The 27,133-nt window shown below is 45.2% G+C and overlaps 3 protein-coding genes across 4 annotated transcripts; 2 read left to right on the forward strand and 1 right to left on the reverse strand.

The window, feature by feature from the left end:
* Nucleotides 1–1,544: 1,544 nt before the first annotated feature.
* Nucleotides 1,545–3,957, forward strand: LOC134016242 (tryptase-2-like). 2 transcript variants are annotated; one of them, XM_062455646.1, is made up of 5 exons: nucleotides 1,545–1,666; nucleotides 1,986–2,157; nucleotides 2,886–3,157; nucleotides 3,301–3,440; nucleotides 3,646–3,957. In XM_062455646.1, the coding sequence occupies exons 1-5, from the start codon at nucleotides 1,615–1,617 to the stop codon at nucleotides 3,802–3,804; spliced, it is 795 nt and encodes a 264-aa protein (XP_062311630.1). In that variant the 5' UTR covers nucleotides 1,545–1,614; the 3' UTR covers nucleotides 3,805–3,957. The 2 variants fall into 2 exon arrangements, with proteins under 2 accessions (XP_062311630.1, XP_062311626.1); XM_062455642.1 differs by having other exon boundaries at nucleotides 1,575–1,666; nucleotides 1,974–2,157; nucleotides 3,646–3,954.
* Nucleotides 3,958–4,232: 275 nt separating this feature from the next.
* cd247l (CD247 antigen like) lies at nucleotides 4,233–7,347 on the forward strand. Its single transcript, XM_062456619.1, has 8 exons — nucleotides 4,233–4,416; nucleotides 5,389–5,483; nucleotides 5,599–5,631; nucleotides 5,764–5,838; nucleotides 5,951–5,986; nucleotides 6,228–6,290; nucleotides 6,427–6,459; nucleotides 6,787–7,347. Exons 1-8 carry the CDS (start codon nucleotides 4,362–4,364, stop codon nucleotides 6,868–6,870), a joined length of 474 nt encoding a protein of 157 aa, XP_062312603.1. The 5' UTR covers nucleotides 4,233–4,361; the 3' UTR covers nucleotides 6,871–7,347.
* Nucleotides 7,347–26,748, reverse strand: pou2f1b (POU class 2 homeobox 1b). The gene is made up of 15 exons (XM_062456620.1): nucleotides 26,615–26,748; nucleotides 24,680–24,745; nucleotides 21,446–21,511; nucleotides 20,803–20,894; nucleotides 18,332–18,514; nucleotides 18,043–18,172; nucleotides 17,739–17,830; nucleotides 17,253–17,426; nucleotides 17,007–17,143; nucleotides 16,554–16,713; nucleotides 16,189–16,377; nucleotides 14,968–15,076; nucleotides 14,369–14,699; nucleotides 14,097–14,197; nucleotides 7,347–13,969 (listed from the first exon to the last, which is right to left on the reverse strand). The coding sequence occupies exons 1-15, from the start codon at nucleotides 26,658–26,660 to the stop codon at nucleotides 13,686–13,688; spliced, it is 2,160 nt and encodes a 719-aa protein (XP_062312604.1). The 5' UTR covers nucleotides 26,661–26,748; the 3' UTR covers nucleotides 7,347–13,685.
* Nucleotides 26,749–27,133: the final 385 nt, after the last annotated feature.

Here is a 27,133-nt window from a genome sequence, read left to right on the forward strand (position 1 = left end):
TGAGGCTATTTATAGGCCTATTCTAAAGTCATGATTGGTTGGTATTGAGTAAAGCAATGAGTGTTTGCACATGTGAGGAGTTAGTGTAAGGCACTGATGAATTAGTGTGGCATTTTGATTGGGAAATCAAGATGCTTCCTGTTAGAATTTTGTGTGTTACGTGGAGAATTGTGTGTTGTGTTTTGCAAAAAGTGTTGAAATTGAAAACTCAAAGGCCCAAAATGTGCGTATGGTTTTGCAGATTTGAGGTGTGGTTCTGGTGTTTGAGTGTCAGGTTTCAGAAATTGTGTGAAAAGTAAGGAACTTGTGTGTAAGCATTTGAAAAAAACTGTAAAGTGGCTGGTCTAAATGATTTTGACCAGCCACACACTTCCCAACTGTCATGCACACAGACATTCTCCCAATTTAGCATGTTACACATCTTCAACCCTATATTGATGTGGTTATTCGCCTTGCCCCAAAGTCACCCCCTCTTGTCCTCAGCTCGAAGTGGCTTATAGCCTACTAAATGTATGCTAACAAGCTAACTTCCTAGTAATGTTTATATTAGGCTATATCATTGTATATTAAATGCAACATTTATAAACACACTAAAACAGTGTTTAAAAAAAAACGAATGACTAATGGTGTTTTGCAAAAGAAGATAATTTCTACTTGAACAAATTCTTATCAGTTTGGAGTGTGGTCTACATGTAATCTAAGGCCGTCATCTTTCAATATTTGGTGTGCTGGTTAGAGAAACGCACATGAATTTCACACAACCTCGTACCCAGACACCTGAAGGAAATTGTCACAGCTCTGGGAATTGCAGCTGTGATCCAACTTACCCAGTCTTATGCCTGGAGCACTCTCACTGACTCGCTCCATTCATTCATTCATGCATTCATAAAATATGTTATTTCCTAAAGTAAAACTCCAGAGCGTATAGTTGACATGATCGTTAAATTGAGGAAACACCTCACTAAGCCTTAGCAGATAAAATAACGTCATATCTTTCATCAGCAACTCAGCAGCCTTTTCTTATCAGACCGCTGAACTGATCTGAAACTTCCTAATGTGTGTTCATGTGTGTGTGCACTGGGACTATGTTGCGAAGTGCATTTTGTCTTGTGAACATTTAAATTATAATAATTTTAATCAGCTATTACTTGATGTGGGGCCTATGCGCCAGACTAATAATTATAGGTCTATTGGGCTTGTTTTAAGGATGCCTTATATCTTATATTCTGTTACTATGAGGTTGCTTTGGAGACATGCCTGGTTTCAAATCAATACATATATTAACATACGTTTTCATTCCTCACACCTAGATCCAATATCAGTGGTCGGCATCAACACATGTATTTTCACAATAAATAAAAAAAAACTGTAGACATTCACAAATAAAGCAAGCATTTTATTCTTTAACATGATCAACAAACGAACATAACCATTTCACATTTCACTGAACTGTTCCACAGAAACAGAAGATCCAACAGCAGATAATATATATCAGTTATAGAGGGAGGTGCATGTTTTGATGTAATTTAAGGTTGCCAGTTAAAGCATTACTTCAACACCTGAATGACAAGTGTGTCTATTATTGTTTGTGATCAGAGGTAACAGGTAGAAGCGATGACTTTGTGGGGACTTCTGGCTGTGTCTCTTCTGCTTCATGATGCTACAGGTGAGGTTTGTCATGTCTTTATTTAGCAGCAGAGGTCAAACACACGCAACTACACATAAAGTATGAACCCCAACTGTGTTTTACACAGTTTTAACACATTTCATGGACAAGAGTGGCCCTTTGCATCTTGGCCATGCTTGGCATTATATTTTTCTGTGTGGTACTGCAGGCCTACATTAAACAGTGTAATACTTGTTGGTAGGCGGACTCAATATTTAGCTGTTCAATAATGCATTTTCAATCTATCCAGTGAAATCCTTGGATGTCTTAACGTTAGAATGTTTCCAATGAATGTCTTGAACTAAAGCACGTTCAACAGGTTTTGTATCACCGGGTGTTCGGAGCTCCATCGTGGGTGGAGAAAATGCGCCGGAGGGCCGTTGGCCATGGATGGTCTACCTCTCTCTAACCAACGGCTATGACAGTTGGTCATGTGGTGGCTCAGTCCTTAACGAGGAATGGGTGCTGACTGCAGCGCACTGTGTTGACCCGTAAGTAGGCCTATTTTAATGTTTTAATTAAAGAAATTAAATTGTAAGAAGCATAATAAAAGGGAAGCAAACATAAGATCTAGACTTTACATGTGGTGACGACAGGATAAATGTGTGAGTCAAGGATTAGCCTGTGTTTACCTATTTTGTTTATTTTTTTAAATGATCAAATCTGGTTTAGAATGCCGCATTGTAATTCATGTTTTCAAATCATGGTTAGTTTTGTGTTCAATTAGCACAGACAAATTATTCATACATATTTAATAGGCCTATTTTAGTAGGTACTTTATAGGCCTAGGTTAGATAATTCTGTAACAATGCAATGACGATCTTTATTAAAGACATTCTGATTTAAATGACCAGGATTACTTTTTGGTAGACTGTTGGTGATCAGTGGAGAAGAGTGCTGGTTATTTCCAAGGTTAAAAATTCTTAGATGGTCAGATTTTAGATCCACCTAGTCTTACAAACATCAAATACAACAACAAAAAAACGATGATTTATTTTATTTTAGGTTGTTTGCTTTGGGTTAGTTTTTGTAGCATATCCACTTCACTCTAGTTTATTTTAAACAAAAATAAATTATATTCATATATCAACCGTGAATCAACGGTTATTGGGTTATTATACATTATAATGTGCCTAAAACTTGTAACTTATAAATAAAATATGGTTAGGTTAAGATGTGTCTGTGTATGTTTTTGTTCATATGTGCATTCCTGTTTTAGGTCACTTCAGGCTCTTCTGAATTTCTCATTTGCACGGCTGGGCACTCACGCCTTAACAGGAGTGTCTGAGTTTTATCGTGGAATATCTCGCTTCTCCTCCCACACCAACTACGACGCAAACGGAGAAGAGTACGACATTGCCTTGGTGAAGCTGGATAAGAAGGTCACGTACTCCTCCCGGGTCTCACCTGTAGCCTTACCTGCAGAAGATGATTTTTTCAACCCCAAGTCTGAGTGCTGGGTCACTGGCTGGGGTAACGTTCATGAAGGAAGTATGTTTAATACAGGTTCCACATCCAAAATATGTATAATCTTCTCTTTATTATTCAATCAGGTGTAATGTTGTTTGTGTATATCTGAATTTTGCTCTCTGTTATTTATCTTTTCATAATAAAAATATGTATTTTGTATTTAGTACCGTTAGATGACCCTCAAATTCTGCAACAACTGCAAATACCTCTCATTAAGGATGGTCTTTGTAAGTACGCGTATCCTCAATTCGTTCCCACGATGCTATGTGCTGGATTCATGGAAGGAGAGAAAGACTCCTGCCAGGTAAAGGGATCTTTCCCCTCAAATCTTGTACCAAATATCCAATCCGAAGTCACTATTGACGCCCTGGTTAGCTGTATCAATCTGCAGATTAACATGCAAAAATGTAGACTGTCAACCAACTGTCAAAATGTAGCTCACTCAGTTTCAGAATCCTGTCCTCATCTATTTAGTAATGTACATCTTATCTGTTTGATTCGCTGCACAGGGCGACTCCGGTGGCCCACTGGTGTGTCGCTCCGCTGAGAGGTTTGTCCAAGTGGGAATCGTGAGCTTCGGAGAGGGCTGCGCACAAGAGGGCTTCCCAGGAGTCTACACCCGTGTGGCCAAATATCTAGACTTCATCAATGAGACTATTCATGCTTAATCTTCAGATGAAAAGCTTAGTGGGTGGGATGTCCATATCATGCTTTGTAATGCTGAACGTGTTTGCTCTCACTTAAAGACTTGCTATTCTTGCTTCTTCCATATAAAGCTTTGCCTCTTAATAAACATCAACCATCAACCATTTGTGTGACTTTGACTTCATTTGCAGCATCCGACCTATGAAATAATAATAATTATTATAATAATGGTGGGCATTAGATATGGTCAGCACTGTATACTGGATGTTAACTGGCAGTGGGAAATAATGTACGGAATTGTAATTGATGGTAATATAGTATAGTTAGGGCCTAGTAATCCTTACATCTATTGAGTAAGGGTTCAGTATAGAGTGTCATTGGTGTCAGTGAAGCCACTTCCTGTCATCAGAGAGGTAGTCGGCATGGTGATGGGGGGGGTGGTTACAGAGAGAGAGATAAAAAGAAGTAGAGTGAGCATCAGCCCCTAGCCAAGAACCAAGGACAGAAAGACAAGAAACATTGCCTGTGTCTCGAGACGTGAAGAGAAAGGAGGAGAAAAGGAGAGGCTGTAGGGAGGATAATGTCTCTGCGAACTGCAGCTGTGTTTGTTCTCCTCCAGCGGGTGTCATCTGCAGGTACGTAGTGATGCAGCAGAGGTGGGGACTGCACTTTCATGTAAAAACAGCTAGAGGTGATGAGACATTAGAGACTGTTAAAAAGGGGGAGATTTTGTTGGAAATTCAAGTTCAAGTGAAGGGGAATTGAGTCCAATTTACTTTTGTTTAATGATTTAATGTCCAGTAGAACAGCTCATGATCAGCCATATTTTATCCCCCCTCCCCTTATTGAAGAAAGACACGGAAGCTTGCTGCTATCACGTTTCCGCATTACAAGAAATATAAACTCTTAGAAAACTAGACAGAATGAAGAGAAAGAACTTGAGAAAATTATTGATTGTGTCTGAAAAGGCTATGTCGCACAAAATGTGAATGTTGTTTTTCTTTGCTGCTGAGGGAAAAAGAAAGAAAGTAATAATTTCATAAATTAATGAAATGATTTTCACAGTGAGCCCTGGAAACGAGGCCATTTTGTTACCATCTGCAGATGAGTTGACATCAATAGGCCAGTCATGAATATTTAAATATACCAATAATAGAATTTTCAAGATAATTTTGTGTAACCCGTCCTTCATCCTTAGACACAAACACACACTCACAGACAGACAGACAGACAGACAGACAGACAGATGCAGACACCAATGTCTTACAAGACCCCTGCCTCGATGCCCTGCCTTGACACGAAGAAACCACAGAGATAGGACTAGATAGAGATAGGGCCCTACTCAGTGACAGGAAGACACTGAAACACCAGAGGGTCGCTTACATATTTCCTGTTCTGTGATGTCCCGCTCTAAAATGTTTCCATTTGGCCTTTACAGTAATCACTTAACTCAGTTTACCTTGTGTTCTGTTTTTGTCTCCCCAACACACACAAACACACACACACACAGACAGCATGCACTCGGACACGCACATGCATGAACATATACACACTTCCTCTTTGTCATTCTACCTTTGAACATAATGAATGTGTGTTCTGTCGTGTAGAGGCCTCACTGTCAACTCCGGTTACCTGCTATATCCTGGATGGCTTCCTGCTTCTCTACTGTATTGTTTTCACGGGCCTTTTCTTCAGAGAAAAGGTGACACCTTGACTAAAAATGACAGGCAAACGCTTTTATAAGCTGAATGTTCGAACCTGAGGGTGATACTCACTCTCTCCTGTCTTTCTCTTTCTCGCTCTCACACAATTTGTAGCTTCTGCATTCTACATTTCCTTCCAATGTAGCTGTGAGTATTGCTCTCTATAACACCATCACGTAACAGTGTGTGTGTGTGTGAAAGTATGTTCATGTAAATCATGTAAACTATGCATCACCACTGCAAAAAAAAGAAAGAGTTTTTATGTTCTATGCCCCTCAGTCAAACACGGATAATGGTGCTAATGGTAATTATGAGGAACAAAATCTTGCCGACCCATCATCAGGAGCAATACCAGTGAGTGGGGTCACTGTGTGTGTGTGTGTTGACTTGCACATGTGTATGTGTATTTATGGTTGTGTGTAGGTGTTGTGAGAGATTTGTAAATTTTTATGGCTGTTCCACACAGAAGCGTAGGCAGGAAGAGGGTGATAGAACATATCAGGTAAGAAGTGAATTTATCTAGATCTGTTATCACCACAGTGTGATAACATGGATCCATCTTGGATTAATACAACACTCAAACGACACAACACCGAAACAAACCTAATTTGCCATGTTGATATCTCCCTAGCAACAGTACTCCACTCTCAGTCTATTGGTCAGTCAAAATAACTCACAAGAGGGCTACCAATGTGGGAATATTTTTTGCATATCGGCAGTTTGACTCGATGTTGTCTCCACAGACTCTTGGAGATGTAGAATCTGATCCCTACCAGATGATTGAAAGCACCAAGACCAAGAGTCGGGTAAGGCATCAATGTTCACAAAAACACTGAAGGGGAGGATTAAAGCCAGCACACAGACATTGGTAAAACACCATGTGTTTACGACAACAATGTGTTCATGTGACTTGAAACATCTTGCCTGTGTTTCCTCACACAGGCTCGCAAGGTGAAGAAGACAGAGGTTTACGAGGTATTCTGAATTTCATTCTCACACACCATGGAATCCATTCATTCAGGGAGTCAGGTGGCTGAGCAGTTAGGGAATCGGACTAGTAATCAGAAGGTTGCAGGTTCGATTCCCGGCCGTGCCAATTGACGTTGTGTCCTTGGGCAAGGCACTTCACCCTACTTGCCTCGGGGAGAATGTCCCTGTACTTACTGTAAGTCGCTCTGGATAAGAGCGTCTGCTAAATGACTAAATGTAAATGTCTTACATAACTTCATCATGATACCGAGACTACAGAGGTCAACTGATCTTGTTTCATTCTGTCCTCGTGTGTCTTAATCCGCCTGGCAGTCTCTCAATCTAGACACGAAGACCAACGAGACATATCAACCTCTGGCAAAGCGGCCCTCTCCCCCTTCTCCTCCTGGCCCCTGACAACCTCCTCCTGCCCCTCATCCTACCCCCTGCCCTCCTCCTACCCTTCTACTACCCCATGACAACCTGCTCCTGCCCCTTATCCTACCTCCTGCCCCTCATCCTACCCCCTGCCCTCCTCCTACCCTTCTACTACCCCATGACAACCTGCTACTGACCCTTATCCTGCCCCTCATCGTACCCCCTGCCCTCCTGCCCTCATCCTACCCCATGACAACCTGCTCCTGACCCTCATCCTACCCCCTACCCCCTTACCCCTCATCCTACCCCCTGCTCTCCTCCTAGCTTCCCCTGACCTGTTACCTTTTCTGTCTTTGTCATCTGTCATATTCCTGGTCTTGCTTGTATGTAACAGATCAAATCATGATACCAAAAAAATTTGATCAGTGTTAGTCATTTCTATGTCAATTGTCAGCAAGTCATAAGGCTACTTATGTACTGTATGCTTGCAAAGGACTGCAATAAAAGAAATGATAGTTGTTAAAACACTTGGAAAATGGTTTAATGATGTTTACAACAAAAGAGAACTGTACATTTACAGTAAAAGATTATCTTTATATGTGTATAAAAACAAAACAAACAAAAAACAAATACAGCAGACAAAAGCATCAAATCTACCATGTATCCTGATTCACATACTTGAAAAGTTCTACACAATCTTTCAGTTCTCTGTCGCAAGAGAGGGGGCACTCCACAGACAGGTCAGCACCCTATGCCTCCATGGCAACAGTGAGCAGGTTTCTAGTCCATTGTGGAACTCTGGGGCTACGTGTCGCCATGACAGCGTTTGTTCCAAAGTTCTAGAGTGAAAGTTCTACTCAGAAGGAATCTAGTGAGTCTGAAAGGAGGGACACATTCCTTTAGTTGAGCTCAAGCATCCTTGAGTGAGAATAATAAATGTTTTACAGAACGCATTTCTTGAAATCCACAAACAGAATATGTACATGTTTAATTTTTTTTCTTTCATTTTTTATCTGTCATTCTTGTTTTAAAACAATGGTCACTGTAACTGATATCACACACACATTATTTTGACACGCGCAAAACATACAAAAAAATTATATCTTTAACCTACGAGTAAGACAGTTCTGCAATTAGTTCCATGCGGTGACAGAAGAAGGAGCGATACACCAAACAAACAAGAAGTTTCATTTGACAGACTTTTTCCACTTAGGTTTCTCAGAAATGTACCAAAATATACATCTAAGCTTTGGAATAACTGAGGCTAGAACTAAAGCCAGTGCTGGGGTTGTCTCTTAATACACAAGCTGCAGGGGAACGGGGAAAGAAGGGTAGTCAGAGAGAGAGAGAGAGAGAGAGAGAGACAAAAAGAGAGTCATCTTTGGTATCTGCATTTGTCAAACGTTAAGTATTTGGATTTTTGCTTTGGGATAGCGCTTTTGAGATCATACAACTCCCCACTCGGAATAAAGCATCACGCCAAGTGTTCCCTCTGGCCAATCTGCTCGGCCAATGGGGACGTAGCCCATGCAGAGCGAAGGACCATGATGCATAGTGTGGCAGCGGAACAAGGGGAGAGAGAGAAAGAGAAAAAGAGGGAAAAAAAACACCACAGTGACCGAAACTGTGTTCCAGACAACCCACAAGATGTGTATCCTAGAGACCGTATCATGGCAACTAGAGACCAGATGTGGAGACTACAGGCAGAAAAGACAGTGTGTTTACATGACCGTCCTTGAGGAAGAAAGTTATCCTAGAAACAGCCTTGGAGACAAACAAACAGACAGAAAGTCCTGAGCAGTTACAGTGTGCACAGGATCAACCCTCAGTGTGTATTAATAAACATCATCCAGCTAACATGGGATTGGTTCATTTACCTGTCTATCAGAGAAGCCTACTTTGCCCCGCCCAACTCCCATCTAACTATTGATCCCCACCCATAGGCACTGATTCAGTTGCATTGACGGGTCAAGTGTGTCTAAGAGGTGTTTAGATACACTAACACACCTCTGCCATACAGGTGGATCTGAAGCACAGGTTATAAGGGCTGTGTGTGTGTGTCCAGGAGTGAGGAGAGAGGGAGAGATGTGTCGGCCATATACAATCACTAAAAGTCTTTGGTTAATGTCGTCACCATGGGACAGACAGACAGACACAGAGACAGAGACAGAGACAGAGACAGAGACAGAGACAGAGAGAGAGAGAGAGAGAGAGAGAGAGAGAGAGAGAGAGAGAGAGAGAGAGAGAGCACCGTTGAGGGGGAAGACACTCGCAGTCTTACATCTGTGCACACAGCCAATAGAGCCATCAGGACAAAGCTCTTACCGTAGCCATCACATAGAAACGTGTTCAAAGGGAGTCCGTCTCTTTAAAAGTTCTGAAGACTCTGCATGAATTGGAGGGGAAAACATGGGTTTTAAATATAGGTCATACGGGTAGAAACTCAGAATAAAACATTTGAAAGTAGGCTATTCTGTAAACCACAAATGTGGCTTTTGAAAGAGGATTGGTGAGACGCTCTCTTGCAGTTACAACAGAGAAAGACAATCAGAGGTGCTGGAGTGTGTCATGTCTCCCCCTTGTGGCAGAAGCTGTCACTGCAACACACTTCTTAGGCCATTTTGTGTGTGTGTATTTACAGTTTTTTTTGTTTGTTTTCCATGTTTATCTCTAAAGTAGTCGTTTGGACCAAGTTTTCACTCAGTTGCGAGTTAGAAATGAGGTATAGGACAGTTTTCATGCCTTACTGGTGCTCTGTCCATCATGTACCAAAGCCACCATCAGTAGTGGAGCGGCCTGTAGAGATGCATCCCTCACCCATGACAGGATCAGAGAGATTGCACCACAAGCTTTGACCTCAACAAGCTGAGCTGCTGAGATCTAATGAACTGCCATGCAAAACTAAATCAAAACAGTTTCCTAAATATAGGAATAGGTCAGCCAACCTCCGGCAGTGGATCACTGAGAGGCTTCAGAAAAGGTGTCTCCTCAAAATGTGTTCTCGTTACGTACAATAATCTCACTCCTCACTCTCCACACACTTCCAATTACTCTGATCGTTTCCTTCTTTCTCTGTCAGAGAAATAAACAGAAGGGAATTGGTAAAAAAAAGAATAAAAAAAAGGCCTAATCTCCCTCATTTACGCACAGTCTGACAAACCTGCTGGAGTTGATCTATTAGTAAAGCTTTAGTCTCAGGTACAGCCACCTGTTCTAGACACATCTAATATCACGGGTAGCAAAAATGACCACATCAGAACACCAGGCGATCCCAGGAAACACCTGGTGAGTTAGACACTCAGCTGGAGAAGACGCATCTTCTCACTCCCTCCATACTCACATAACAACCATATTATACAATGCTCTTGTCTCCTAAATAACAATAAGGCATAAATGATAATGTTAATCTTTAGTACAACTAAGAAAGCCAGTGATCTCGCCCTCTCGTGCCATAAAAAAAAAAAACAGTTAAAGGCAAATTAAAAAGGAAACAATAAAAATTCAAATGATTGTTAAAAACAGCACAGCAAATCAAGTTCTCAAGAAATCAAAGTGAAACAAACAAAAAATAAAATAAATGTTAAGATCAATTGCTTCACTCATTTTCTCCAGAAACCATGGGACTGTCCATTGGAGCACCTGAAAAAGCCCCTCCCATTCTTAAGACCACACCCACTACATATGACAGACCCAGGTGGCAGCAAATTACGTGTCAGGGGGGCATGGTTTATGTTTTGGTCTTGACAAAGTTTTTTCAAAATTGCTATTATTATCATCAATAATAAAAGGATCATTTTTTTTGTAATTTGAGTATAAGCATGATAAAACACTACATTCAGTCTTGATAACATACTGGTTCAAATATAAAATATGAGTACTTTACATGTGTTGTTTATATATATATTTATATGTATAGAATTATGAAAAGAAAAAAACAACTTCTCTAATTCTTTTATCGTTCCTCAGATAAATATTTTAGTAACTTCCCATTGGGCCTAGGGTCATTGGTTCACCAGTGCTCCGCCCACCTATTGAGGGACATAACACACTGCACTACAACTGGAACTTCCTGTCCTCTCTGACCAATCAGAGCTCAAGATCAGAGGACCAGCAAAGTGAGCAGCAACAAGACTTGAGCCCAGCCGCAGAGAGAAAGGCTATAGCTTTGGCAAGAAGGATCACAAAATAAAGTTAATTACTGTTCAAAACCTGGAAACACCCCATAAATAGTAGTACTAGTAAATAGCAGTAGTAGTTTGTCCTCGATTTAAACACCAATGACATTGTGTCATTATGGATGCATCGTTATTAATCAACTTGTGAGCATGACAGTACATTCTAGAATATTCTATAGGTGTGACGTCTCTACAGGAGAAGCATCCTTCTGTTTAAGTGCTGCTGAGGTATATTCAAAGTATTTCAAGCAGAAAAAGAACCACATAAAGAGGGGTTAACGTGATAGAATGCTGTCAGACTAGGAGTTCTCTAAATCGGGGGTGGAGGGAGTGAGTGCAGTAGAACAAGTTCTTTTGTGTGGAGACTGTGTGTTTCGCAAGGGGCAGCACATCGGCCACAGTACCTACTTACGGGTTAGGTAACTGGACTTGGTCTGAGATACTCAACCTAGATTTACAACCTAGATCTGCTGGAGAGAATAAAGACCTCGCCTCTTCCTCCGTGTGACTTCCTAGCTTGGAGCAGGGACCCAGTCACTGACATAGAACATAGGAGTGTCGAGGAGAGAGAGAGGAGGGGGTGGACCATACCACCCAGCTAACAGCAGCCAGGATGCGATCCTAAAGCTATAGGGACAGGATAGAGGTCTCCCGGACACGCAGCTCCACCAGGGACTCGGAGCAGCTGCTCTGTAAAGCTGAGGATGGGGAGAGGGTCACTGGGATGCAGGGTCACCGAGCAGGGCATGTCTGGACCTCCACAGGCAGGCGTCACAACCAGAGAGGGACTGGTAGCGATGGCACAAACACCAAGGTTGGCGTGCTTTCAACAGGCACAGAAACTCACGGGGAAGTGACTTTGGTTCAAGCTTGCGTTTCATGGCTGAATATCGGTAGACAAACTAAAGCAGACATGCCACCCACAAACATCTGGTGCCTGACTGGCTGCCACCCGGCCGGCCCACAGACACACCCTGATCAAGGTGCCCTTCAAACCTGAACAAGCTCTGATATAAAGTGTAGTAACTTTGTGGGGGAGTCAGGGGGGGGGGGGGCTCCCCCTCCCCTCCACCTTCCCAACCTTTTCTTTTTGGTCACTTGCGCTGCAAAGCTGAGCAGGGGAGAGCCACATAGAAAAAATGTTTGTCTTTGGAAAATGATGATCAAAATATTGCATTTTTTTAGTTTGTTATCTAGAGAGAAAGAGTTTGTAGTACTCATAAATATTTGGACTAGACTAAGCTACACTGACAGTACACAGCAATAGGTTTTGACAAATATTTTTGGTATATCTTGAAGTCAGCCAGTCTCAAAAGACTGACAGAAATAAAAAGAACCGTACAAAATCAAAACGTGACAGTTTACTCCTTTAAGGATCAGGCAGACTGAAGAGCAGAAATCCAGTTAGTTTTTTTTGGTACAGGTACTGTGCACAAGTAGACAGAACAGCTCTCCAACCACAGACTATGATCCAACCATCACCAACGCACATCACGGTTGGTGTGGCAACCAACAAGCCCATAGTCACAGAGAACACAGAGTTCAAATAGAGAACCCTCCTGTGTCCAACAGCAACCGGGGCTGTGGCAACAGCCCGACTTCTCCCTCCTCCTCCCTACCCCCCAGTACCCTCATCTGACTCGGGACTGCTTGTAATGTCGACAGCCTCTTTAAAGCTTTACGTGTTTTTCTGATTTGGTCTCAGTGTCTACGCTGGCTCACCTAGACTTGCGTGTGTAGGCTGCATGGCGGGGCCAGCCCTGCTGTCAGGGTCCAACTCAGTGTTTCTAGACAGACGGACAGAGAGAGAGAGCCGAGGAACACCTCACGCAGTCCCCGGGTTTCTTAAAGCAACGGTAACCGCTATCTCGGCCACTTATTACTGGTTTTTAAAGCCTTACAACCACGATTAAAAATTGATGTACAGGAGTTAAAGCTTAACTTAATAATATTAGACGTACAAAGTTCAGAGAGTGTTCACTCACAGGTACACAGGAAAACAAAAGACGACAAACTACAAAAAAAGACTCTAAAATATAACTTTGATATGAGTCGTGTGGAGGCCTGTCCAACTGAGCCTCAAGACACAATATAAACTATAGCGGGGGCGTGAACACACAATGCCCCCTTTTAGTGATGATGTAGATCGTAGAACTTAGTAGTAAATCATTTTCTTGTTAACAAGCTAAAAAGTTAAAAAGTTAAAATCAAACATTTTTGGTTAGAAGTGTTTCAGAAGCAGTTCTGAACAGGGAAGATAGGAGACTCCAGGTGGGTGAGGGAGCAGGGTGTCTAGGTGGTTCAGCGCACAGGAGGTCAGTCCCCTCAGGAGGTCTCTCTCAGGGGCTCCACACAGCGCCGGACCACAGAGTTCCAGACCACCCTGCCTTACAAAATGGCTGCCATAATCCTCCTGCGGTGAGTGACGCCAGAATCGACTCAACATTTTTGGAGCGCCAGGGAAAAAGAGAGAAAAGAAATGTAAAAAGAAATAAAAACTTTTGAAAACCCCCTCAGTAGGGTTTCTTTTTGGTGGCAGCAAAAGGATTAAATAAAGAAAGATGAAAAGAGAGAGAGAGAGAGAGAGGGAGGAGGAGTGGGAGGCCACTGGTCTCCACCACGAGGAACAGCACACTCTGGGAGGAAGAAGGCGTTGCCTGGGACACGCCCACACCCGCTTCATTGGGCCTTGGAGGCAGTGGTGATGGTGGGGGCGGGGACTGGCACGGCTGCCGTGGTGACCTGGTGGTGGGCGTCGGCTGTGAGCTGTAGAGCCCCTCCCCCGGCGTTGCCGGCGGAGACCAGACTGACGGGGTTGGAGGTCAGCAGAGACAGGTTCTGGGGGTTCAGGAAGAGGGGCGCGGTCACCAGGTTAGGGGTGCTGCCCGCCGTGGTGTTGGCGAACAGGAAGTTCCCGCTGCCGTCCAGGGAGGTGATGGGCAGAGTCCCACTGGACGCCAGAGCTGCAGGAGGAAGAGGAGGATGAGGAAGCTGGAGAACCTTTTCAAAAAGTTTCCTTAAAAAATAGAATATATCTAATATAATAAACAGGTGTCAGGGTGTGTAGAGGAAGTAAACAGGTGTACTTGCCGCTCCACACACCTTGGATGGTGGCCAAGGTGCTGTTGCTCATCAGGGCAGGACTCAGGGCACTGCCCAGTCCCCCCGGACCCAGACTCAACAGAGCCCCCCTACACACACACACACACACACACACAGGGAGTCAGAGTTCACCCACAGATACACACATTCAGAGGAGATTCCAGTCAGAGTAAATACATGAGTCAAGGCTGGTGTTTATCCTACAAGTAAACTTGTCTGTGGCCACCAGGAGACGACCAGCGCGTAAATGAGCGTCTCACCCGGGGTTGAACTGAGACGAGGCCATGAGGCCCGGGTTCAGCCCCGCGGCCGTCGCCATGGCGGCGAAGCTGGCGCTGGTGGGTAACTGGGCGGCCCCCTGCAGCGCGGCCGTCAGCCCCGGCGACGCCACCATCACCTGACCCGTGCCCAGGGTGGTTGCCAGGGACGACGGCGCCTGGGTGACGATGGTGTGCTCCTGTGCGCCGGCGGTGTCGGACGCCGTGGACTGGGCCGTCGTGGGGGAGGGTCTTAAAGTGGGCGAGCTCATGGTGACGTTGGGCACCGTGGAGATGACAGAGGCCGTGTTAGTGGTCGCTCCGATGGTCGTGCCTGGGGAGGAGAGGGGGGCGGATGTGAGGACTGTGCCAAGGTTAAAGGTCAACTTTATACACGTGTAGCTTGTGTCTAGATTATCCGAGCCCATGTAGACTCATCAGAACTGTTTACGACGTCATTCATCCACGTTTGTGTTCAACCGAGTTCACTTTAAGTGTGGGTATGGAGGAATAAATGAGCTAAATGTGTTGGAATGTTGAATAACCCCTTTAAACCTCCCCCCCCCCCCCCCCCCCCCCCCCACACACACACACACACACACCTGTGAATGCCAAGCTGGAGGCGCTGGTGCTGGTGAGAGGCATCACTGGGTTTACAGTCAGAGTGGTCGGTGTGTTGATGGAGCTCACCATGCCGGCCGTGCTGGCTACCTAGGGAGGGCAGGGGGGGTCAGCACTGCACAATACACCCCTACTGGGACTGGGGCTGCGCACCAGGAGGCTACTGTTACGTGTGTGTGTGTGTACCAGGGGGCTGCTGGGTATGTGCACGTGTGTATATGTGTGTGTGTGCGTGCATACCAGGGGGCTGCTGGGTATGTGCACGTGTGTATGTGTGTGTGTGTGTGTGTGTGTGTGTGCGTGCGTGCGTGCGTACCAGGGGGCTGCTGGGTATGTGCATGCGTGTGTGTGTGCGTACCAGGGGGCTGCTGGGTATTGTGAAAGAAATTTTGGGCCTATGTACAATGAATGTGTTTTAGGATAAGTTTACAGTTGGTTAAGTAGCTTGATACAATGAATGTTGATTCAACTCCATTTGGTAGAGATGCCATTTGCAGTTTTATGACACCTAACTAGGAGACGTGAAGTCTAAGAGACGGGAAGTCTGGGTGACCTGAGAGAGTGCTCACCTGGGGGGAAGAGACAGTTGGTCTGAAGACAATGTGGATTCAACTGTATTGTTCTAAGGATTTAACCAATGACAGAAGAGATTTGGTATAGCTGCATGTCTGTAGGGTGGACCAATGACTTTTGAGAACTGTTGTATCTATAAAATGGTCTGTTGAAGAATGTTCTGGGGGGGTTCAGGGCCATCAGCTGGGTAGTGCTGGTGGGCTGGATTCTCCCGGTTCCATTCTAGAATGCTGGATGGAGCTGTATAGAATTGTCTTTGTGTTATTGTCTTATGTTTGTGTGTCGATGATGTTATGTTGATAACGTTATTATGTTCAAATCTACGTCAAATAAACATTAACTCTGTACTTCACCCGACTTCAGCTTAAACGATTGATTCTCTCAAAAACTTCCACGACAGTATGTGCACGTGTGTATGTGTGTGTGTGTGCGTACCAGGGGGCTGCTGGGTATGTGCATGTGTGTGTGTGTGTGCGTACCAGGGGGCTGCTGGGTATGTGCACGTGTGTATGTGTGTGTGTGTGCGTACCAGGGGGCTGCTGGGTATGTGCACGTGTGTATGTGTGTGTGTGTGTGTGTGCGTACCAGGGGGCTGCTGGGTATGTGCATGTGTGTGTGTGTGTGCGTACCAGGGGGCTGCTGGGGGTGAAGATGGTCTTGATGGGGGTGCTGCCTCCTCCTGTGAGGCCGCTGCTGGGGGGGTTGATCCTCTTCTCCTTCTGCCGTCGGTTACAGAACCACACCCTGATCACCTCCTTCTCCATGTTCAGCTGGTCCGCGATCATGGTGATCTCCTCAGAGGTAGGTTTTTGGTTCTGCTTGAAGAGGACAAAAAGACCAGGGATTCCCTTTCAGGACGAGGCGCGCTCAGAAACTGTTCTATCGTTCTAGGATGACTCGTACAGCTCCAAAGCGAGAGGATGAGCTCCAGGAACAAGCCGTTCTAGAACACGGGCCGCCCGGTTCCAGCTGTGTAGTGGCACACCCGTCTCACCTCCTGAAAGCTCTTTTCTAAGGCCACGCGGATGTTGGTCTCGATGCTGGTCCTCTTTTTGCGGCGGCGGTTGAGGCCCTCCATGCCCAGGCCTGGAGAGCCCAGGGAGCTGGGGCTGGACAGACCCTGCTCCGACGTCAGGTTCTCTGCACAAACAGCACCAGGACACGACACAGGGACCGAGGTAAAGACACAAGAGCCGGTACAGACACACACAAGGACACACTACTACTACTGGAGCTGGTCTGAAGCGGTCTGGTCTGAAGCGGTCTGGTCTGGAGCTGGTCTGAAGCGGTCTGGTCTGGAGCTGGTCTGAAGCAGTCTGGTCTGGAGCTGGTCTGAAGCGGTCTGGTCTGGAGCTGGTCTGAAGCAGTCTGGTCTGGAGCTGGTCTGAAGCGGTCTGGTCTGGAGCTGGTCTGAAGCAGTCTGGTCTGGCTCAGGGACTCACCTGCGTCGTTCAGCCACTTCTCCAGCAGTGGCTTGAGCTTGCACATGTTCTTGAAGCTCAGGTTGAGGGCCTCGAAGCGGGAGATGGTGGTCTGGCTGAAGTCATTACCATATAGCTTCCCCATGGCCAAGCCCACGTCACCCTGAGCATGGGTGGGCAGGTACACAGTAAGGAATAGTTTAGGAAATACTCTTTGCGATGTAGTATATGAAGGCTGAGTTTGACTTTGTACATAGCGAGTGTACACACACCTGTGTGAACCCCAGTTTGATGCGTCTCTGTTTGAAGGTCTTGGCAAACTGCTCCAGCTCCTCCAAGTCGCTGGGCTCCTCCAGACTGGGCGTGTCCAGGCGTTTGGGCGGAGTCTGGCCTTGGGGGAGGGACTGGTTGGGCGTGGCTGACCCCGTACGGGTCGGAGTCGCTGGCTGCAAGGGAAGTACGTTGGATTAATGATAATAATAATACTGATGTGGTCGTTCATCGGATGCTTTGACCTCTTGATCTGCAGTCAAAGGCTCCATCCCTGAGCTCCACCCATACCAGGTTAAGTCATTTTGGATGCTGGGTGAATGGTTACTACTCCCTATTTCTCATCTCAGTTCTTAGAGCGATGGAGAGAATGATGGAGAGAGAAGGATGGAGAGAGAATGATGGACAGACCATGATGGAAAGAGAATGATGGAGAGAGAATGATGGAGAGAGAGCGAGGGTGAGGGAGTGAGAGAAACGGCTCAGACCTGAGTGGTGAGGGCGATGCTTGGCTGAGTCTGCAGGAGGTTGGCTTGGCTTTGAGGTAGTTGAGTTAGAAGATTCTGGGCTTGCAGGAGGCCTGGGGAGAAAGTTGGAGAGAGAGAGAGAGAGAGAGAGAGAGGGGGGGGGGAGAGAGAGAGAGAGAGAGAGAGAGAGAGAGAGAGAGAGAGAGAGAGAGAGAGAGACAAAGCAAGAAACAGGTCATTAGATGAGAGTGAAACCTCTCCTGTCCAATGTCCCGTACACAGGGACATGATGATGTGACGGCAGTGTGAGAGCGTGTGGACGTACTCTGCTGGCCCTGCGGCGTCTGGGAGATGATGAACTGGGCCGGCTGCAGCTGGGTAGTAATGGGGTGGCCGGGCTGGACCAGCACGAACTGAGGCAGGCTCAGGTTCTGCTGCTGCAGCTGCTGCAGCTGCTGCAGGAAGAGGCAGGTGAGACAGGACATTTACCAGGACATGCACACAGATGGATCCAGTCTACAGACTGTCTGTGAGGGTGCGTGTTCCCGCATGCTAGGGCATGTGTGTGTTTGTGTGTGTGTGGGGGGGGGGGGGGGCATACGCGCGTGTCCTACCGAGGTGATCTGGATGGGCTGGGACAGGGGCAGCTGGGTGATGGGCGTGGCGGCGGAGGCGGAGATGCTGGCTCCCGTGGTGCTGCTTTGCTGGGAGGCTGAGTGCTGCTGCACGGCCGCAGCCAAGAGCTGAGCCTGGGCCTGCTGGATGAGCAGCTGCTGCTGAGCCGGGCTCAGGGTCAACTGGGGGGGGGGGGGGGGGGGGGGTGTAGCATAGAGGAGGGAGGGGGCGAAGGGGAATAGAGTGGAGAGGGATGGGTTGTTGTTAGTTTTATTTACCATTCTCACACATTTTGAGGCATCAAGTTGCGCACACTGGACGGTGGCAGGGGCGCTGTGATAGAGAGCACAGATGGAAAGAAGATGCATGTGTTTGGAGAGAGAGAGAGAGAGAGAGAGAGAGAGAGAGAGAGAGAGAGAGAGAGAGAGAGAGAGAGAGAGAGAGAGAGAGAGAGAGAGAGAGAGAGAGAGAGAGAGAGAGAGAGAGAGAGAGAGAGGGAGAGGGAGAGGGAGAGAGAGATTGTAGCCTGTTCAAAAGAACCTCACAGATCACTCTTCTTGACAGCCAATGAGCAGACAGCAGTTCAGGATGTTACACAGAAGCACGACATCGCGTCAACATGGATGTGGGAACGTCTCCCATGAGGTCACCAGAACACTAAAAACACGTGCAGATAAACATTCACACCCATACACAGATGGTCACACACACATGCATGCACCAACACACACAACCTTCCACCGGGGGTCCTGAGCTCTGGGCCATGGGTAAATGGTTTCATACACAGAGATGGAGCTAGTGTGATGTTCCAGGGTGGTGGTCAAGACTGGACACAGGCGAGAGCGAAGTGGGGCTATGTCCAAACACTCTCACCCTGCTCCCTGCCTGCCTGCCGTCCGGCTGGGAGAGTTCGGACATGGCTTCACCATCACTGGGACAGACTGGCAGACAGACTGCCAGGACAGGAGGAGGAGGAGGAGGACCGTGTTCAGGTTTGGCTGTTCAAAGCTAACACTGTATTAGAAAAGGTGCAGTCAGTCACGGTGTCAGTTTGACCAATCATACGGAGTTGTTTGCTCATCCGTTTCAACACCTATCCCAACACTGTGAGATCTGCCAGGTGGCCTGTAACCTAGGTCACTTCCCGTTCCTGTTCCTCCTCAGGCTGAGCAGGCAGTAAGCCACTTACTCCGGCTATCTGTCCCCCAGCTAGCATTAGCTGGGTCTGAGGCTGCGCGCCCTGCTGGACGGAGGTCAATAGTGCACCTGAGTCTTCCAACTTGGACTAGGGGCAGAGCACACACCTATATCTATACTTGCAAACAGAAATGACACTTTCCCAGATAGAACTGCTTGAATCATTTCAAAACTCTCCTTCTTCTGGTATCTATTTTTGTATTGAGAAGTTGAATATTGATCTACATGCATAGACTAGGGGAATTCGCATCAATTTGAGTTTGGTTTTTCACTGAATGTTGAAACTCGTGATACTGAGTAAGGGAACGCAAATTAAATTTCAATATCTGAACACCTACACAACCCACACAGAAAAATTCAAGAGACACACACACACACACACACACACAGGCTCTTGGGAACACCAACATAGGAGGTTGCTCTAAAAAAAGGTTTTCTATCAACATAAAAAGCTGTCAATTAAATTGTGAAGAAGAGGTGGGTGTTTGGAATGTGCTGCAGACCACAGAGACAATGAAAGGGAAGGGAGGGGGCTGGAAAGGGAAGTTAATTATAAAAAAAAACTGTTATGCAGAGCATGTAAATTCTGCATAGATTTGCATATTCTCCACCATCTGTTTCCGAGCAACCACGGAGCACCAAATTAGCATACAGGGTTGATTAATCTGCCTCGTTGCCAAGCGATACTGAGAGAGCCTGGCTCGTTTCAATGTACTCTGTGTGTGTGCGTGTGTTTGACTTTGCTTCTATAGGCATGCTTGTATGCTAACCCACATTTTTGTTAAAAAAAATTCATTGGCTTGATCCAGCTGATGTGACCAGATATGGTTCACACAAGCTCACAGGATATTTATAATTCACAAAGCTAAAGCAATGTTTCTACTCAATCTCCGGGCTTTCCATGAAACTGGCCCTCTGAGGTGAATGTCAATCCCAAAGGTTACAGTACAGACTTCACACATGTATTGCTTAATATCTCACATACTCAAACACACACGGACAGCTTGGAATGTTAATGATGAAGCTCATCTCAGCAGAAGCACTTCTGTCCTACAAACACACGCGCAGACCAATGGTCCAGGAGCACTCGACACCGACAGTGTGGGGAAGTGAAAGAGAGGGAGAAGGAAACAATGAAAGAACGAGATAGAGAGAGACAGAGATAGAGAGACAGACAGACAGAGACAGAGACAGAGACAGAGAGAGAGAGAGAGAGAGAGAGAGAGAGAGAGAGAGAGAGAGAGAGAGAGAGAGAGACTGGAGGAGGTGTTACCTGTTGGAGGATGGCTTGTGCCTGTGCGTTGGTGATTGTGTTTGTGGTGTGCCCCGCCTGTCTCTGAAAGTCCAGTCCATTCGTCTGGACTCCTGAGGACAGAACAGCAACAAGCTCAGACACAAAAGAAAAAATGCCAACTGACCAGTGAGAAAACGAAATAGTTTAATAAATTATAAGATTTGTTTTTAACACGACATAAACAGAATTTATGTTTTAATGATGTCAATTTTTATATGTTGGTTATTATGAATGTTATTTTTGTTTCTGATTATATTTCAATATTTAATGAATACTTAATAAAAAGGAACACAATTTATCAGTAAGACATTTAAACACATTGTGAACTTTATCTTGGTCAAAAAACTCAGTGTTGTGTTGACACTGAACGACTATCAAACACACACGTATGCACACAAACAATCAATGAGTAGAACTAGGGTCGAGTTCAATCGTAACAGGAGTCAACATTTTGAAAAAAAAGGTGGGGTCGAAATTTACAGTCCAGTACTTGTTTTGATTCTACCGTTTGCAACTGTCTGAAACAGTTTGAAACCCCTGTGCATCCTGAACGTGACCCCGGTGGAGCAACATGAATGGGCAGGTAGAGACTAGAAGCTGCAGGTCACAGAACGTGACTCACCTGAGTCTCCGTCTCCACTCTCCATTTCACATTTACTAGTTTCTGACGGATTACTCATTTTAGAATCTGAAAAAGGCAGACAGACACACAAGACGGACAGACACACAGACATGTAGAAGGACAATAAGAGACTTATTCTTAGTTCTACGTCCACTGACCACTCAGCCATCTTATCATTCAGAGATTGTATTTCAATCAAACAGGACATACCGTAACACTGCCGTGTTGCCTTCATGACCAAAATGGCAAATCTGCACATAACCACTACCCATACTCAACCCAATGATGAACAGAGTCATTAGTTCTACACAAATGGAAGAGAGTACCAATGCTGAACCTTCCAACGAAAGTCCTGAATCACCACATTCAAGTTAGCACTGATCCACTAACTCACCCTCTGGGGCCGCTTCTGGGTTCTCCAGCATGGTTCACAAGCTTGCAGCGGCTATCAGGGAGAACGGGTTCTGCCACTGAGCAGAACCCACAGACCGGGGGCCCCGGGCACCTGGCCCCTCCCCTCTAGTCCCCTCTTTTCACTCTCTGTTGGTCAGCGAGCACAGTCCAGCGGGGGCCGAGCCTCACACACACACACACACACACACAGACAGACGCAGAGACTCTGGCACTGTCCACCGCACGCCCCACTGAACAGCGCTGAGATACGGCACACACTGAGAGAGCCAGGAGGGATTGAGGCAAACAGCTCTCTCTCTCTCTCTCTCCTCTTTCTCTGGTGCTTTTCTTCTCCTCTTGTCTCCCCCTCTCTCTCTCTCTCTCTCTCTCTCTCTCTTTCTCTCTACCTCTCTCTCTCTCTCTTTCTCTCTACTGCATGCCAGAATTGTCACAACCGCTAAAAGTTCTCTCTCTCTCTATCCCTCTCTTTCTGGAACGAAAAGAAGCAATGAGTGCAGCTGGTATTCCCCCCCCCCCCACCCCCATAATGAAGCGTAATCAGTATTCAGCTGATTAAAGTCGTATGCAAATCTGCCCCTGCCTCGTTAGAGCTGTGATGCTTTGAAGTCGTGCGAGCAACTCATTTTACACCGGGCTCTGAAAGCTTTCTGCATAATTTAAATGTTCCATAAATATTTATCAGCTCATTAGCATATTAATTGGATGGCTTTTTGGAGGATGATAAAAATATATATATATAAAAAAAGAAAATACAGGAGGGTAAGGAGGACAAGAAGAGGGGGAACGAAAGTGCTCGAACCAGCAGCACACGGCACAGCAGCGGCGGGGGAGGCAAGTAGCACACCACCAATTACCGTCGGAGCGCGGTGCAAGAAACTAATTAGCTAAGAGCAGGTAATCAGCGGAGGCAGACGTCCCAGAATGCAGTGCGAGGGCCTGTCGGTGTTGGTTTGAGCACGCCGGCTACAAGCAGGAGAGAGTGCTCTGATATAACATCTCAGACCACTCTACCAAAAGTCCCCCAGCAGTGATGGGAAAATGCACTGGCCTTTAATAAGAGAGGGGGGAGATAGGGGGAGGAGGGGGGGGCTCGCTCAATCAGAAATAAATAACTCTATATTAATCCACCACGAGCCTGTCATTATCCCTGGACCCCCGTGGCGAAGGCATGCCACGTTCAGAGACTGCAGAGGCCGAGAGAGCTGCCAACTAGGCTTGGGAGGCGGGTGGAGATTAGCATATTTAGATTAGCTTTAAATTCCATTAGTTGTTTGTTTTCAGAGGGTGTTTTTTCACTCTTCTATTCATGTCATTGAAGAAGAACATGCTCGGAGAGCTTATCTGGCAGGGAGAGAGACTGCTGGAAGGGGAGAGGGGATGTCAAAATGATATCCTATAAAAAGGAGATTAGTATGCTACAAGCCTTCGCTACACAAAAGCCATCGGACAAGTTCATCAAGAAACAAGCATCAGTGCGAGCAATGCATAGAAAACAGAGGGGGGAGTCAGATGGCTGAGCGGTGAGGGAGTCGGGCTAGTAAGGCTGAAGGTTGCCAGTTCGATTCCCGGCCGTGTCAATTGACGTTGTGTCCTTGGGCAAGGCACTTCACCCTAGTTGCTTCGGGGGGAATGTCCCTGTACTTACTGTAAGTCGCTCTGGATAAGAGCGTCTGCTAAATGACTAAATGTAAATGTAAAACAGCATTGAATCACACCAGGTCAGGGACGTTTAAAAGTGTTTTTCTCCCTACGCTGAAACAGACCTACCAACTCAAAGTACAACGTCGGTTCTTCCAATATCCATAAGGCCACCTGTTAAGAGTCCAGTCTACAGGTGCCAACTACAAAGCTCCTCCTTGTTTCTCTGAGCAACAGGAGCTTGTGGGACACAAGTGCATGGATATGGCCGAGAGATGGTAGAGCTCACAATCACAAGCGAACACACAAGGCCCTATGCCCTATCTAAATCATACAGTGCCATTACCTTAAAAAAACAAACAAACACCAAAATAGGTTGCTAAAAGCGCACTTTAATTTAACAGAGGGGGGTGTGCATAAACCCCACAGTGGAACAATGCATTATGCAAACAGTTAAACCGAGAGAATTTTAAAGAGGTGACTTATTAGCAGGGTTTTACAGGCTGAATATACGCAGGAAGTTAATGGAGGCAAAGAGGTTCAACATACAGAGAGAACCACACATTGTGTTAATGTGCTACCAGCTTCAACATGTCTGTGTTTCAAAAGAGGTATTGTTAACCTAACGGACTAAGACTAAAAAAACAACCACTTTCAAATTACGAACGCAATGACAACTTCATATCTGTGTTAAAGTTAACCTCACTAGAACAAATGGAAGAGCCTTTCAATCTGCTAGGCACAGGAAAGAGACCATTGCTGTGACATTTAATTTCCTTGCAAGGTGGTCAAATTCATTTCCTCCATAGTTTGCTACAATGAGGACAATTGCTTTATATTCGATTCTTTATACGTATTATATTTTGTTTTTAACCATGGGAGGATCACCCATTGAGGACATGCAAGCTGGAAGAACTGCAAGCTGAAGTTTCGGTCATTATCCTGGCTACTGTATCCTACAGTCATTACTACAGAATGGCTGTCTGAGTCTGGTAACCAGGTTAAATCTCTAAATAGGCTACATGGTGAACCCTATCATTTATTTTGAGCAGGCTACTTTATCATAACATGCTCCACTACCTTTTTCCCACTCTGAAACAGTTTTTTTAATGTAGACCTGTTCATGTAAGATATACTTTGTGGTGCATTCATTACTGAGCCTAATGCATTATTCATAATTACCATGTTTACTGCAATGAATATTCATGATGGAACTCGCAGGTTGGAATTCTGAGTAGAGATGAAGAACTGTGAGAATGAGGAGGATAAATATGAAAATGAGAATCATTTCATTTTCTTCTTGCACACATTTTTTTTTTTCAATACATTTTGCAATTTCATGGTCTGTTCCCATCACATTGCTAATTAAAATATCAAGCCTTAAACAAACCGTCCCAGCTGACTACAGAATCAGCATCCTTTCGATAAGCACAATAATGCCAACCACTTTTTGAGTAAATTAAACTTAAACATACATTTATTTAAAGTACAAACCCGGGTTCACAAATATTCTTATTAGGCCACACACAAGAAAACGGCTTTCTGACATTTCTTTATAGCTTTTGAGACCAACCGGGTACAAACGACTTGGCGCTGTTTGTGCCCCACTACCAAGAAAGTGGGCCTCATTCTTCCCCGCCCCCTGAAAAAAACTTCAAGCACAGGTAAGCTAGCCAAATGACTAAACAGGCACGACAGCAATCAAACTTTCCCTCTAAATACCACAGGCGGATACCAATGCAATGTTTCGCCAATATGGTCAACGTTTTCTTGACATTCTAATGAGAAGTGACCAAATGACACAAAGCCTTAAGACGCGACCAATACCCAGGGGGGCACCACGAGCCATCGCCTAAAAACTCGATCTTAACTTCAAAAGCTTTGAACTCAGAAAACGACTGTGGCGAATGGCCATACAATGGCGACACAAAGAGATACAATTATCACATTAGCCGGGTTTTCAAAAGTCAGACAAGCTGGTAAACGTTAATCGTGAAAACGTGTTTTGTTTACGGTGTAAAGAAATGCAGTCAATTCAATTTCCGATGGCACGAGTTTGTGAAAATAAGGTGATTGAAGTGGTTAATCTGCCCTTGAGCTATCGGAAGTAGCCTACCTGCACAGCAACAAATCCGACATTATCGTTTGAATCTTTGTGCACAGTTTAACTTGCTAGCAATGCCATTTCATCGTCTGCAGTTTAACAGAAACGTGTGAAATGCTTTACTTGCTGTCTGAAAAAGGCCGGTTCAAGCGTTTAAGTATAAGGTCGAGCTGGTTACTATCAGCAAACTACTACAAAAAGCACCTTAACATCAGCTAAAACACTGTGCGGCGGATAGCGACACTAAACTGCATGCTAGTGTTAATATTTCATGCAGGGAGCCAAAACATTTCTAGCTGGCTAGAATAGTTGATGAAATATGCTGAACTCCGCATTCTCTATGGTTCGGGAGGCCGATGAATAACACAACAGGCGTACACAGCCTGCATCGAGCACAAAGGCAGGAGAGAATAGGCATATAAAATCACACTGGGCTTAAGCCCCGACACCATGCTATTTTGTTTCTAGTCTCTACATATCTCTACTGTAAATACCATTATAATGTAATATGCGCAGCCGCGGCCTGTTGTGTTGTGGAGAAAAATGAATATGCAAACCGCTTTCAATAGGCACGCTGTAGCAAGGTATCAACACAGAGCCGATCCGCCTAACGCTAGCCAGACTAGCAAGAAAGCTAGGTAGCGCAGTTGAAGTCAGCTCAGAACCGTATTTAAGAAATATCTGAATATGACATGTATAAACACTATAGTCACGTCGCCTTTTACTAATAAAATATGCTAAATTGCATTTGTTGACAGGGATATGAATATGTAGCGGCGTAGAGCGGTCTAATCACACAAAGGAGGGCATGTTTTTTCCCTATAATTTGCCGTCGTACTGCAATAGCCCGTTTCCTCCGCTGTCAAATATCTGTGAGCTGTCAGCTGAAAGAACGCATAAAACGGAAACATTATGCTAAATTGTTTTATTTTCAGGTTGATTCTGTAGATCTCGAATTGCGAGTTACAGAGTTTGAATATAAGTATGAATATGTAAAATGCTGTAATGATTACCTGGTCCTGAACTCTCATCTTGACTCGCTGCTCCTCCGTCCGACATTTTGAATATTTACCCGAAATCCCAGCCCTAGTGGAAAGGGGAAAATTCAGCACACCCCGCTCGATTGATGTTCTCACTTAGGGTTAGGCTGCACTTAGGCTAGGTAAAGTTTAAAACAGCCTGTTCTAGGCTATAAGAATAATTGCAGTAGCCTAGTTGCTTAGAGCTTAGAGTTAGTGCCATAACAGTTGAGGCTAAATAAAATGCCCCATATGGACATTTTAATATTGTACTGAATATGTTAATCTTGTAGAGTTTGTATGTATAGGCCTACTTGTGCTTGTTTTATCCTAAACAGCAAGATATCCTACTTTAAATAACCTCACTTCCCATCCAGACAATACGTTTTATTTTGACCAACCCCTGTTCAATGAGTAGGCCTAACACTAGAACTCCCTTTGGTTTCAAATGCATCAACCATTTCACTTGTATGTGTGTGAGACCCACTTTGATCACATTACTGTGACCCTTTG

Source organism: Osmerus eperlanus, chromosome 3, assembly GCF_963692335.1.
Source record: "Osmerus eperlanus chromosome 3, fOsmEpe2.1, whole genome shotgun sequence".
In the NCBI taxonomy this organism is placed as follows: Eukaryota; Metazoa; Chordata; class Actinopteri; order Osmeriformes; family Osmeridae; genus Osmerus; species Osmerus eperlanus.